This window comes from Gouania willdenowi, chromosome 16 (assembly GCF_900634775.1).
Source record: "Gouania willdenowi chromosome 16, fGouWil2.1, whole genome shotgun sequence".
NCBI lineage: Eukaryota > Metazoa > Chordata > Actinopteri > Blenniiformes > Gobiesocidae > Gouania > Gouania willdenowi.
This window is the reverse complement of record NC_041059.1, coordinates 15202338-15215443: the sequence shown is the minus strand read 5'-3', so window position 1 is coordinate 15215443 and position 13106 is coordinate 15202338. Positions and strand designations below refer to the sequence as shown.

The window sequence follows — 13106 nt, the reverse complement described above, 5'->3', positions numbered from 1 at the left end:
TTTCTTTCTTTTATTATTAAAAAAAAGAAGCTTATACAGACAGAAGCCCAACATTGTCTGTTATGTCCATCACCCTGCCTCTGTCAGTGAGCCAAACTCCCCTCAGTGTGTGTGTGTGTGTGTCCTTTGAGAATGTTTTAATCACCAACAACTCGAAATGCAGGATGTTCTTCAGATTCAGCGAGCTCTATTAAAGGCCAAAAAAACTTATTAAAAAGGGAGCTCCGCAAGACTTGGGAAACTATGTGTCCTCTTGTTTGTTAAGACTTGAAGAATGTCAATAAGAGCATTTCTATACAGTATGGAGGTCTGGTGCCTGTGTGCAGACTCAATGACCTTCTGCTATTCTCCTTCTTTGTAATAACCCAGACACAGTAGCCATCAGCCAGACCTCTAATAAAGCCCAACGCTCTCTATCATCTACTAATAACCTTCTCACAGCACGAAGAGTCATGGACAGGCCAGGCCAGGCTGAGCAAACCTCCTGGACAGGAAGTGGCAAGAAATGCACTGTTTATTGATTTGAAGATGTGGATGTCGCCATCATAGAAACAACATTGTTGTTCAGAGTTCAGAAACACAAAATCACAGACTTTGGTAGAAAACAATGAAAGAATAAGCAGCACATCTGCAACAATCAATCCTTTAGGGGGGACTCATTTGTGGGGCGCCTAGCTGCTGCGTGCCATAATTATGCACACACTTGCTTGGGTGTTATTTTTTCCCACATATAGTATAGGTAAACTCGTTTCTCTTCTCCTAATTGGTATAGAGATTCCATCATTTTTGCCTCTTGCAGCGACCTCTCCAGGGGAATGCTGATTAATTGTCCTCTAAGTTCTCGTAATGCCCCCCCACATCCCTGCACATATACTCATACATCCTCAATTAGAAGACATCCACTTCACGTCTCAGTAGACACTGTCATAAACAGACAGATTCGCTGTAGATTATTTCTCTTTCCACATTCCCACTGGTTTCCACTGCAGCCTTTGCATCACTGGCTGAGCCTGACAATGTATCCGTAGAGCTGGTCTGAAAAGGCCTGCAGAGAAAACTTATCTTGTACTCTCCTCTTCCCAGCTTGTCCCATGTCTCTGTGGAGGTGTGGCTCTGTCATCAGCCTCTCCATTGCCTTGGAGAACGCCTCAGCATTGGGCTCACATAGAAACCCTGTGTCCCCGTCTGCTATGCTCTCCAGGGGCCCCCCGGAGTTAACAGCAATAACGGGGCAGCAGCAGTACATGGCCTCCACGGGAACGATACCAAAATGCTCTCTGCTGGGGGTGTAGAGCACTGCCGTGCTGCCCCGCAGTAGCGCCACCTTTTGTGAATCAGAGGGGGAACGCAAAAAAGTGACACAGTTCTCCAGGTGGAGCTGCGCCGCCATCTCCTTCAGTTCAGTGTAATGTTCAACGTTCTCAGTGACGCGCTCATCGTAGCCTCCTGCCACCACCAGGTGAACGCCTGCTCTCTGCTCTGCAGGGAGACGACACAGCAGAACTGCCAGAGCCTGCAGGGCAAGGCCCAAGTTCTTCTTCCTCTCATATCGGTTCAGAGAGAGAAACAGGACAGAAGCCTCCTCAGGAAAAAGCCCCTCCAGGCCTCGCCCCTCAGCAGACTGCTGGTCAAAGGTGTGTGTGTTGAGAGAAGGGTAGAGGACGTCTGTCTGGACTCCACTGAGGCTGTGAAAGGTGTCCCTGAAGATGCCTGCGGTGAAGTGGCTGTTTACCAAAACCTACAAGGGAAATACAGAATGATTATTTCATAAGAATCCCCCACACACTGACAATATTAAGATGTTTTACTTCCCTACAACCCAATGGGACCAAGGCCTATTTTACTACAATGAAAATGTCCTTTAATTTGTCAGCACCCTTAGTTTTTCCTAGAATCAGCCTGTGGACACAAAATGTATTTCAAACCATCACTATACTTGTGTTGTTTAAAATAGAAAAAAAGAAGAAAATCAAAAACCATTCAGCTAAAAGGGCATTGCCCAAGTAACATTTCTAAACTCTATTATTAGTCCAGATTAATCACATTTCTATTTTTAAATCTAAGAGGGATTTTAAAAGTAGTGTGCAGGACTCTATGATGACATTTTTTCCCCAGGAACACATGTTCTTCTAAAGTGAAATATGGGAGCACCAAAAATAGACACAAACATCACAGATTTTTGATTTACATTTAAGATTTTTCCTTTACAGTCTTTGCTAGTGGTAACCTCTGCAATTTTAGCTGTGTCAGCTATCTCTCTATTTTTCTGTTCATCTCGTTCCTCTTCACTCTGTTTCAACGATACACATACTGCATCTAGCATGGATATGTTGCTAGTGAAAAACTGATGTTTAAAATGCCATTTTGCATTCACTACAATTGCTCACATGAGAGCAAAATAAAAAATACTGTAATAAAATAAAATAAAATTCTGATATTTTCCAAACGTCTACAATGACTCTAAAACGTTGTCTTTTTTAATGAATATTGAAAATGTATTTAGCAAGAATTTGAAAGTACATTTTCACATTACCGTTTACAGTCAAACGTTTTGGTGCACTGTAGGCTCAGTTTTTGACAAATCAAAAATGTGTGTTGATTGTGTAGAATCGGCTTCAGATGTGCTGTAGCAAGTTTGGTATCAATTGAGTAAAAAACTGAGGGAGAATATGGGTTTAATAAGTTTAACAGTTTTGTTAAACTGTTTAAGTAAATCCAGAGTGATGGACTTCATAGTTTCTTCAGTATTGGGGCTACATTCTGGTGATGGTTGCAAATCTGAAGCAAATGTGTAGCATATTGATTTGCTGTGGATTTTCCAAATTTTGACTTGCTATTGTGCTGCCTTTAGGGCGGCATGGCATGAGACTGGACCTTTGGGGATTGTTCGTGCATGGGAAGTTGGATTACCTCTGCAGAAGAAGAGCGTGCAGGATAACAATACGTTACCGGCTGGTTTAACTGCCGGGCCCCTAATGACAAGTGTTGCATGAGCTAGTCATGACATTACCATATCAGCCATGCCGGTGGTGCGTTCCTCCAACCAGTCTATTGGAGCACGATAGAGCTTCTTCAGTGTCGACTTCCGCTGAGTCAACAGTTGGTCTGGAAAGTGGCAGTAGAACAAGACCTTTTTCCTGTGCCGGGACAGTCGCAGCACTGGTATACAAACAGACACCTGGGACCAAATTCAGCAAAAACATTTAAGTTCAATAACACACATAAAGGCAGCGTTGACATTTGGTAAATTTTTCCAATAGAGGCCAAATGAGTGAATAATATTTTCTGTTCCCAAACATGAAGACAGATAATACCAAATATAAATTAAAAAAAATACTATAAACAACACTCATTAGGAGAGAGCAACCTAATACAATAAAACCAATGTATTGAAGCTTTAGTAAGTTACAGTGAGCTATGTATTTCCATACCTGATCACAGAAGATAACATCATATTCCACACCACTGAAGAAGACTAGATAGAGAGCCACGTAGATCATCCTCAGGTAAGCACACAAAGCATGCAAATGCCCAAATATACTGGTTGGTAACCAGTCCCCCACACAAACCTGTTAAAAGGCAATAGAATATTTGCATACTTTTCCTTGCATACTTTCACAAAAATGTTGTGTATTTTGTGAACGCACCACAGGAAGGTCAGGGTCCAGAGTCTCAGAGAAGCAGTGCGTTGGATCATAATGAGCTGTCCAGATCTGAACACCACATCCTTTCGATTTCAGAGCAACAGCTGCATCCACCACCAGCCGCTCGGCTCCACCTATACCAAGGTCAGGATGGAGGAACACCACCCGGGCCATCTTAGCTACAAAGAGATGTTAAGCTGAAAGATCATTTAGAATGTTAGGTTGTCAGAGAAGTTATATATATATATATATATATACAATTAGATTTACATATTCTTCAAAAAGAAATTGTACCTTTTCAAGATAAAACAACATATAAATAAATAGTGATCTATACGACAATACGAACAAAAACCTCACTTATACGCAATCTAGACACTCTCACCTACACGTTTGCATAACTGGGAATTCTCCAGTGTGTCCCTCATTGTTTAACCTCAATCATGTGTGTAAGCTCAAACACACGCCTACATAAACACACCAATAATAACATCCTTAAAATAGGAGACATGGAGTGAGATACACCAACCATACTTACTGAGAATATTAGTTTAATGTCTAGCTGTGAACTCACAACAGAACAGCCCCTTTATTTCATTAGATATGATGCATGGTAGTGGTAGATACCTTTCAGACATCCCTTGAACTTAACCTACCCATTACAAAAGGGAATCCTGTTAAAAAAAAGTACAATACAGTGCCAATAAAAATAATATTCAACTAGGAATTCAGTGTTTAATCCATCTGGTCTACCATTAATATTATTGTATCCATTTTACAGAAAAACTAAGTAAACAAACCTGACAGCTACCATGACATGGCAAAAATGACAATGACAGATTACACAGAAACTGCGTAGCTACATTGATTGCTGGCAAGTAATTCCACTCACATAATTTATTATGTGAAATATCTTTAGCTTACCTGTAAATCTCTTTACTGCTCATCAAGAATGGAAAGTATAAAGCTGCCTTTAGCTTAAAGCAACTGTGCTGCTCCAGCGTCATTTTGGTTCATTCAAAGCCTCGCTGTCTGCCTGTTTCCATTCTCTATTTGAGCCACAATGGCGCCTGTTTCCACCACAACGGCGGACACCGATATGGTGAGACACGTCTTCTTTTGGAGCGGGGGTAGACCACTTGATTGCCTTTAATTTCTGTATGAGTCAATGTGTAAACACACCAAAAAATAAATGCATTTAATATTTAAACGTATTTATTTATGAATACCCAACTGAATTTGACCCCTGTTGGTGTGTTTTTGTTAAAACATAGTTTGTTAAACACGACCACCCTTTCAGGCATCTATGCGGCCACACTTGTGTTTAGCCGTCGTGTTCTTTCTTTAGACGTACGTCAGCGTTTGGCTCTCCTTTGAGTTTTCATTCACTCCGACTGTGTTCATCTGTCTTGGACTCCAGCGGCTCATCTTTTCTGTGTGTACTGAGAAAACGACAGCAACATGGTAAAATCTGAAGCTCCACCGCACTGTATTACCTCAGTGATCATGTTTTTCTTTTTTTGTTAACACTTGGGTTGAAGGTTTGAGATATGTTAGCCACAATGCTAGTGTTAGCTCATCATGTGTGGACGTGGCTGTTTATATGTCACCTAGCCTGAGTAATTAAACATACTTTTTTAATATAAGTACACTTTGTGTAACAATTGTGCACATAAATGGGTATTGTTAAAATAAAAATATGTCAGGATGACTGTAGTGACCCCTAATAATGAGTCCAGGCCTAAATGCTTGTAGTTAATGAATAAACCAAGTTTGATGGTGACATTCATAGTAAAATATTAGAAATATGTTGAATATTTCAGGATTTTCTCTTAATCATTTTGTTTCTGTCTGAAGTCAACTGTCGGGGGAAGAAGCAGATCAGCTGCTACAGTATGCTAAGCTTCTATTTACATATCATGTGTTATTTACTCTCTTTAGCCTGGACCAGCAGCGAGTGCAACAAATGTTGGAGCCTCAAGTCGCTCTCCCAGTAAGACAGTGGCTCCTCGAGCAGCAGGATCCACAGTCAGACAGAGGTATGCACATTCACATGTTGGGCTATTTGATGTCAACATTCAATGGAATTTATATTCATGTGCACTATATATCATGCATTCTTTAACAGAAATCAGGTGATTTATCACAAATATAGTCTGTTAGGGTTTCATTTATTCATACTACTGTTACTTAGGAAATCCACTTTGATCTCCTGACATGTTTTGACTGTCAACTGGCTGCCAGTCTCCATCAGAGGCATCTGCTGATCGCTTTGATACTTCCTTTAAAGTTTCCTTAGTAATTTCAGCAAGATTCGTTTTGAATAATAATAATGCTTTGGATGCACTCAAAGCGCTTAATATGGCATTATTCTTTCACTCCACACTTAGTGGTGGTACTATTGTAGCCACAGCTGCAGACATCTATTACTTAGGAAAACCACATTGACATGTTTCGACCAGAACTACTACGCGGAAATGAAGGAAACTTCAAAGGAAACATTAAAGCGATCAGCAAACACCTCTGACAAATGCTGTGTTCACACCAAATGCGTCTTCTGTGGCACTGGACGCATCTGCCGCACAAAAAGTACTGCAGGGTTCGCAGGATCAAAAAATGTTACCATTTGATTCATACGCATGTCTGAGGCGAAGCCCCGCCCACCAGCGACACATCCAACTCGGTGAGTTTCACTGCCTGCTGAAGCGAGGAGCTGCGCTCCTTTTTCTCCTCTCATAAACATAAACCATCAGCCGGTGTGATTAGCGGCTAATGCTATGCTAGCTCAGTGTCGACTTTCAAAGATGAAAATTACAGAGAGAACTTTTACCTGCTACTACCACCTCCTCGCTTATTCTCCTCCATGCCAAATCTTTCCTAGTCCGGTCCTGGTTATAAAGGCTGTGTCATACAGCTCCAGGTGGTCACACACAGCTTCTACTCCATGGTTCAATGAGTGAACAGACCAGTGTCCGTGTTGATGGCCTGACGTCATCGTCAACAAAGACTCTGATTGGTTTTTGTCGTGCGAAACAGTTGCAGGAGTTCAATATTTTCAACTCTTGCGAATATGCGTAAATTCGGGAGCACGCTCGCACAGCCAACGCACTTGACGTGCGGATCGGAACGCACCGCCGCACATGCAAGATTTTGCATCTGGGACGCATCTATCCAGACTTTGTATGTAATCTGGACGTACAAACATTTTGTGACGCATCCGGTGTGAACGCAGCAAAAGAATGGCAGTTGACAGTCGAAACATGGGAGATCAAAGTGGAATTCCGAAGTAACAGTTGTCTAAATAAATGAAATCTTAACATACCATTAAAAAAAAAAAGACAAAATCTTTTATTGGAATTATCACTAATATAATTTTGATTTTGCACAAAGAATAAAAACTTGGTCATATTTGAGGCTTATAAAAATAAATGGTGAGAAAAAGAGCAGGCAAAATACATAAAGATCATTTAGACTTAATATTCATTTTACCAGCTGTCAAACTTTATGTTGATGTTGCAGCGTCCTCCTCTGTCCAGTGATGATTAGGTCTTTCAACAGGGCCACCTGCGGTTCATGCCATTATGGACTTCTTCAAAGAGAATAGCATCACCCTTAATCCATTGACAAAATAAAAAATGGATGGCAAGGGAAGTTTACAGAAGGCACACACAAGTTCAAGACCTTGAAATCCCTTTTCAACCATTTTAACAACATAAAGTAATCTTTCAATGATTTAACTTAATCAACAGGCTCATCAGGACTATTCACTACTGAGTCCTTTGATACTTTTAGTTTAGTTTTTTTTACTTTTTTGGCTATGGTCTGAAACTTTTGACCAGCCAGCGAACAAGCCTGTGTAAATTCAATTTTCAATGAATTGGCTTAATTTAGAACAAAGATCCTTTGCTCGTGTCAGTTTTTGCTTTGTTAACCAATTAATTATTGTCTCTAAATGTTCCCCCGCTATGTGCTGAGCAAAACACGTAAAAACATATTTCTTCGCAGTCTTAAAGTAATAAGGGCACATTTATCATGTGTAGTACGTTTATCACATAGATCGTTTATCGAGAAGTTTCTTGTTTCATCTGAAAAACTGCCATGAAATGACAGCGTTTGGAATGAATATGAATATGACTGCACAGGTTATCAAACACTGTGAAAGACGATCATGATGTTATTGTTTCACGAACTTCAATTAATGCCGTTGTCATGTTTACACGTTAACAGCTGTGTCAAATGTACCTTGATGGTTTATTTGGTTATAATTTCACTAATTTGGTTGTCGGAGCAGGAACACATGTATTCTTTCTGTCTCTGAGCCAAAGTAACTTTTTTTTTTTTTTTTTTAGGAACTCTAAGCACTTATTTTCATTAATGGATTTTGTTTGATTTGACATTGATGGCAGACACATTTTATTTGAACATTTTAGTGACCTCTTGTCTGCTAAAAACATTGTTAAAAACTAAACAAAAACAAAGGAATATAACCTGCATTTCTTGTTGATCATAATCAATTAATTTGCTTTTCAAAAACATTTAGTTTTTTTCTTTCTCTCTTTTAATTTGAAATTATGGGGCTTAACTGTCTGCTCTAGAAGCTAAAATCTATCGCTCCACAGATCAGTTAAAAACAAGTAGGGCTGCAGCTATTGAATATTTTTGTAATTGAGTATTTACTGAAATTTTTTGAGTTATAATAGAGAACTTATTTTTGTTTAAAGAGCAATTATGAATAAAATACATGATACAATAAATGACACTTAATAATGAATGAACAATTGGTTTCCTTTTTTAGACAATGAACATTTTTATTTTTAGATGCACATTGTGCAAAGCAGGAAACAGTAATTGGAGCTCAGCAAATGTGACTTGAAAATATAATAACAAAAAATTACTTTAAAATTGTTTTTTTTTTTTTTTCATGTAAGTATCAGCAACACAAGGAATGAAATAAAATAGAAAAAAGGCAAAACAAGTGAAAAACAAACGACTAGGTGATATTTTTGGTAAGATTGAGTCTTTGCAATGCCCAACTAGCTTTATTATTATATATTTTACATCTTCGTCATCCTACAGTGCTGTGTTTTTACAGGTTATATAAACCCGGTATGACAAACGTGTAATTACCTCGCCACGCATCGACACTAGTCATATTTAACCGAAACCTGGCCCTCTGGAGGGCTAACTTTGTGTTACTCTCCCTCTTCCTTCTTTTGTGTATGTGACGTCGGCACGTTGTGCCACATTAAAGTCGTCTGATGGAAATACCATGTTTTTAGCTGTAAAAAATTAATTCAAATATTTTAAAAATCAAACGATTTCTCCAAGGTAAAGGAAATTCCTTTATCATTTTTTGAAATTGAGGTACTGGAATTATTCAAGGAGTCATTTCAGTCCTAAAAGCAAGTGTTCCTTATCAGTGCATCACTCATGTAAATCCAACCTTATCAACATTACTTTTCAAACCATGTGGAATGTTTTGCCTCATGCTGTATTTCTACTGTGAAGGTTAAGAAATGTTTGTCGTAGTTTGCAGATAATTTCTTCTCATGAATCTTTGAATGATTGCCAGCCCTCCCTTGTATTTTTGGTTGTTGTTTCTAGATGAAGGCAGATGGACGTTGTGCTGTGGGCTTAATCAGTGTGTAATCAGCGACACACTCATTATTATCCATTACCTCACCCTCTTCATTACCTCATTAACCTCTGTTTAATCTCATCGTATGAGGGGATCTAACATGAATCATTATGCTATCTAATCACGCACTACTGTACCTGGAATTGCTTACATAGACTATGGGAGAGTTTTATTAAGAATGTGATTGTTTTTAAATGTCAGGCTGAAATGTGATTCTCTAAACTGTTATGTGTTGTCCAACTGAGTGAAAAGTTTAAGCTTACTCCATGAGAAGACTTTTTCAGAGCTCCGTTGTAAAGCTAGCTTCCCAGAGTCAGGCACTCTGACCAAAGAAGCATTAAAAGGTGTGCTTTGTGTTTGTTGTTAACAGGAAAGCGACGAGCAGCAGTGCACGTAGCGGCGGGAGAACCACAGGGTCAGCCGGCACTGGTGGCATGTGGCGTTTCTACACGGAGGACTCGCCAGGCCTCAAAGTGTGAGTTTACAAACGCAGCAGTTACATCTACCCCAACGCATCTGACCTCTGCCCCACTACACATTAATACACTAGTACACAGGAAAACCATCACTCTGGGCCTAAGGAGAGGAAATTGAGCAGACGTGACTGTTTGATTAACACAGTGATGAACCTGCAGAGTGATAAACCCTGTTTTCATTAACTATTCAAATGTTTTCAGGAAGAAAACACTTAGTTTTTAAATTATGAACCCTGTGAGTGGACCTGTTATAAAGAACTAAATAGCCTAAGATGATTTAAGAGATGGAGTTTATTCCCTAAGAAGGTGTTTGTTATGTTAATTGTTCAATTGATTTATGTAATTATGATCAATTTTCTTTTTTTTTTACAAAAATGCAGTCCCAAAGGGTTAAACAAATATGAGTCGCATATACACAGAAGTAGGGCTGGGCGATATGGACCAAAACTCATCTCTCAATATTTTTTCTCCAAATGGCGTAAACAATATGAATCTAGATATTTTTATTAGGCTTTACACCAATCTGATCAGCTATATCGGATCGGCCGATATTTAGCATTTTATGCAAATAATGTGATCGGCTGTAACGACTTAATTTGATGAAACTCTGTAGATGCTCCCATTGCATTGTTTTATCCGTCTCATTTACACCGAAGCGTTGTTAGCTTTACGTGACATTTGTGCACAAAGGTGAAAACCTATGAGCAAACAGGAAAGTGTCTCCATTTATTCGCAATTAAAGGACCACGCACCCACACACACACACTGACAGCAAATGCTATGTTCAAGTCCTTCATGGAAATTCTTCAACTCTGTTTAGGTCTCTAAACATGGTACTGTTTGATTCTCCCCGAATCTGTATCAGGTAGTACCTTAAGAAACTTGGTCGGTACCTTAAAGAAACAACCTGAATTCACATGATCGGATCGGTGATCTTTTTTTTTTAAAACTCACTGATGGGTGATCGACCTAAAAATTCTGATCGTGTAAAGCCTAATTTTTTACTCAGTCTTACCAGAAAATGTTAAATTTGCTGATGAAAAATGCCACACAGGCATATTTATTAATGAGCCACAATTTTTTCGTTTTCTCCTCTAAAGGACAGCATGTGTGAGTGAGTTTGGTAGTGTGGCTTGTTTAGGGGAAGGTTTGGATTAGGATGCACTCAGTAATCCATCTAACTGTACTTTTCATGCTGTTCTGAGAAGTAACAAAAGCAGCAATTCCTAAAACAAGTATTTTATTACAAAATAAGCTATGAAAATATATAGAAAAATTGTAAAGGACACTGTTTGACTGTACAGTATGCATATTATTAAATACTTATATGATGTAATTTGTACTGTTTGATAATATAAATCAAAACAAGTTTAAAAAAAAAAAAAGATATATCTCGATTTTGCCAAAATGGAGAAGTCATATTTTGAATTTCAATATATTGCCCAGCTCTACACAGAAGTTTAGAAAACTCTTGATCACAAACTTGTTATCTAGTCTGGACTCATCCCTCATATCAGAGCGGGAATGTTGTCTCCTGGCCATTGGTGATCATAGCTGATCAATGGTGTCCGTGCCATTATTGAATGCGTCTCCTCCAGCAGTCAGAGGAGGACAGGTCCTCATACAGTGTCTGTAGATGGAGTGCATGTTTGTGTCCGCTTTAGACGCAGGCCTCAAAGCTTCATTAAAGGATCCACTCTGAAAGGTCAACTCAATTACAGCTCTCTGACAGAAGGAGGAGGGGACACAGAGGATATGGTTGGCATGGCAATGCTGCTTCTTAGCAATGCACACCCCCTCCCCCCTTGACTCAGAGCCTCCTTCAGCAGTGAGAGCCCCTCTGTGTCTCCTGAGCTCATCAATAAAAGCAGGAGGAGCTCAGACACCGGCTCTTCTTGTGGAAACAGACTGATAGAGTTTTTGTGTTTCTTGACTTTAATCCTGATCTCATTATTGTGACAGTGGTCCGGTGCCTGTGCTGGTGATGAGTCTACTGTTCATCGCATCAGTCTTCATGCTCCACATCTGGGGGAAATACACCCGCTCATAAACCTGCCTGATGACCTGTGATAATGCGCCTTGGCTTCTTAACTCTTTGGATCTGGACCAAACAACAACTGTCCCACACACACCTACCCTGTTGCTCTACAGCTCTTGTAGAGTTTTTTTTCTTCTCAACATGGACAAGTTCTGTCCAAACAGACTTTGGTAATCAACTTGGTGCTTCATAGAATGAGGAAGTCCTGTCAGCCCGTCTTGATTGGAGACCAGTGTTTTGTTTTCAGCTTCAGTTTGTGTTCCCTCGACTGCAACACGAAGAACACCCAGCAAACATTTCCCCACTCAACCACAATACCAAGATATTTTTTTTGTGGTTTTTTGTTAACAGTATTTGTACAAAATATTATTGTACAATTAAAGATTGGAAAACAAACGTTGAAGTGTTTTTATTGCTAACACTGAGCAACTTCTGTTTTTAGTAGTTTCACTTTTCACCTACAGTACCCATTACCCCAATATTAAAAGCTTCATATTTTCATAAAGGCACAAACAAGTGTTTGACTAATGTTACTGGTTAACTGTTGCTTTTAGACTTAAGTAGCAACAATGTGGAACAGATGTTGATGTGTAAAGTGTTTCAGTGACTGCTCACTCATTGCTGAAGCTTAGCTAATTAAAATAATTATTTTAAGCTCATACCAATGTATGTTCAAATATGCTGTTGACCCTTAAAGCACTTTGTCACATTGTAGCCCTCTAGCTTTGACTCTGGTCAAATAACGCATACATCTCTTATCTTATGACTGAGCAGAGAAGCCTGGACGTGTCTCGACACACATAATGATCAGCTGTGTAATTGGAAATTGCCTAAATGAAGTTAACGTTCACACTTCACATACCTTCTTAGATCACAGGCAACTTGACACGGCTGCCCAAGGCTTCACCACCACTTGTTCTGAACCCTTATTGCCTCGCTCCAAACGCAGGTAATGTTTTAACTTTCTCTACAGTGTAAGAAAAACCAGAAAATAAATCACACAGCAGTCCTCAATGCAAGTACTGACCTGCATTATGGGCTTTTTTACGCGTCTCTCTTCTTCGCGTATTTTCCGGTCCAGGTTCCAGACACGCCCACCGCGTGTAAATCAACCAAAAGTCTGTGATTGAAGGCGGTCTGAAGCAAAGGATGCGGAGTGGGCCATGATGTCATTATTTTTGGGGTCGTCTAGAAATCACGGAACATGGAGTTTTCCTAAAGCTTGTAAATGTCATTGAAATCTGTAAAAATGATTACGTAGCTGGAGCTTCAGAAGCTGACACAGCTGATCAGCTCCGCGACGCACCCCT

The 13106-nt window shown here is 39.6% G+C and overlaps 2 protein-coding genes across 5 annotated transcripts; one reads left to right on the top strand and one right to left on the bottom strand.

The window, feature by feature from the left end:
- Positions 1-472: 472 nt before the first annotated feature.
- Positions 473-4813, bottom strand: alg2 (ALG2 alpha-1,3/1,6-mannosyltransferase). 4 transcript variants are annotated; one of them, XM_028470640.1, is made up of 5 exons: positions 4569-4805; positions 3648-3823; positions 3432-3569; positions 3011-3178; positions 473-1738 (listed from the first exon to the last, which is right to left on the bottom strand). In XM_028470640.1, the coding sequence occupies exons 2-5, from the start codon at positions 3816-3818 to the stop codon at positions 998-1000; spliced, it is 1218 nt and encodes a 405-aa protein (XP_028326441.1). In that variant the 5' UTR covers positions 3819-3823; positions 4569-4805; the 3' UTR covers positions 473-997. The 4 variants fall into 4 exon arrangements, with proteins under 4 accessions (XP_028326441.1, XP_028326440.1, XP_028326442.1 ...); XM_028470639.1 differs by having other exon boundaries at positions 3648-3841; positions 4569-4804; XM_028470641.1 differs by lacking the exon at positions 4569-4805 and adding an exon at positions 4183-4469.
- Positions 4814-4974: 161 nt separating this feature from the next.
- sec61b (SEC61 translocon subunit beta) lies at positions 4975-12192 on the top strand. Its single transcript, XM_028470643.1, has 4 exons — positions 4975-5108; positions 5586-5683; positions 9653-9757; positions 11721-12192. Exons 1-4 carry the CDS (start codon positions 5106-5108, stop codon positions 11806-11808), a joined length of 294 nt encoding a protein of 97 aa, XP_028326444.1. The 5' UTR covers positions 4975-5105; the 3' UTR covers positions 11809-12192.
- Positions 12193-13106: the final 914 nt, after the last annotated feature.

Coding starts and splice junctions, on each gene's coding strand:
- alg2 (XM_028470640.1), bottom strand. CDS start 3,818: ATGGCCCGGGTGGTGTTCCTCCATCCTGACCTTGGTATAGGTGGAGCC. Junction 3,179..3,431: donor ATGTTATCTTCTGTGATCAG/GTATGGAAATAC, acceptor ATTTGGTCCCAG/GTGTCTGTTTGTATACCAGT. Junction 1,739..3,010: donor CCACCGGCATGGCTGATATG/GTAATGTCATGA, acceptor TTTCCCTTGTAG/GTTTTGGTAAACAGCCACTT.
- sec61b (XM_028470643.1), top strand. Junction 5,684..9,652: donor GGATCCACAGTCAGACAGAG/GTATGCACATTC, acceptor TGTTGTTAACAG/GAAAGCGACGAGCAGCAGTG. Junction 9,758..11,720: donor GACTCGCCAGGCCTCAAAGT/GTGAGTTTACAA, acceptor TTATTGTGACAG/TGGTCCGGTGCCTGTGCTGG.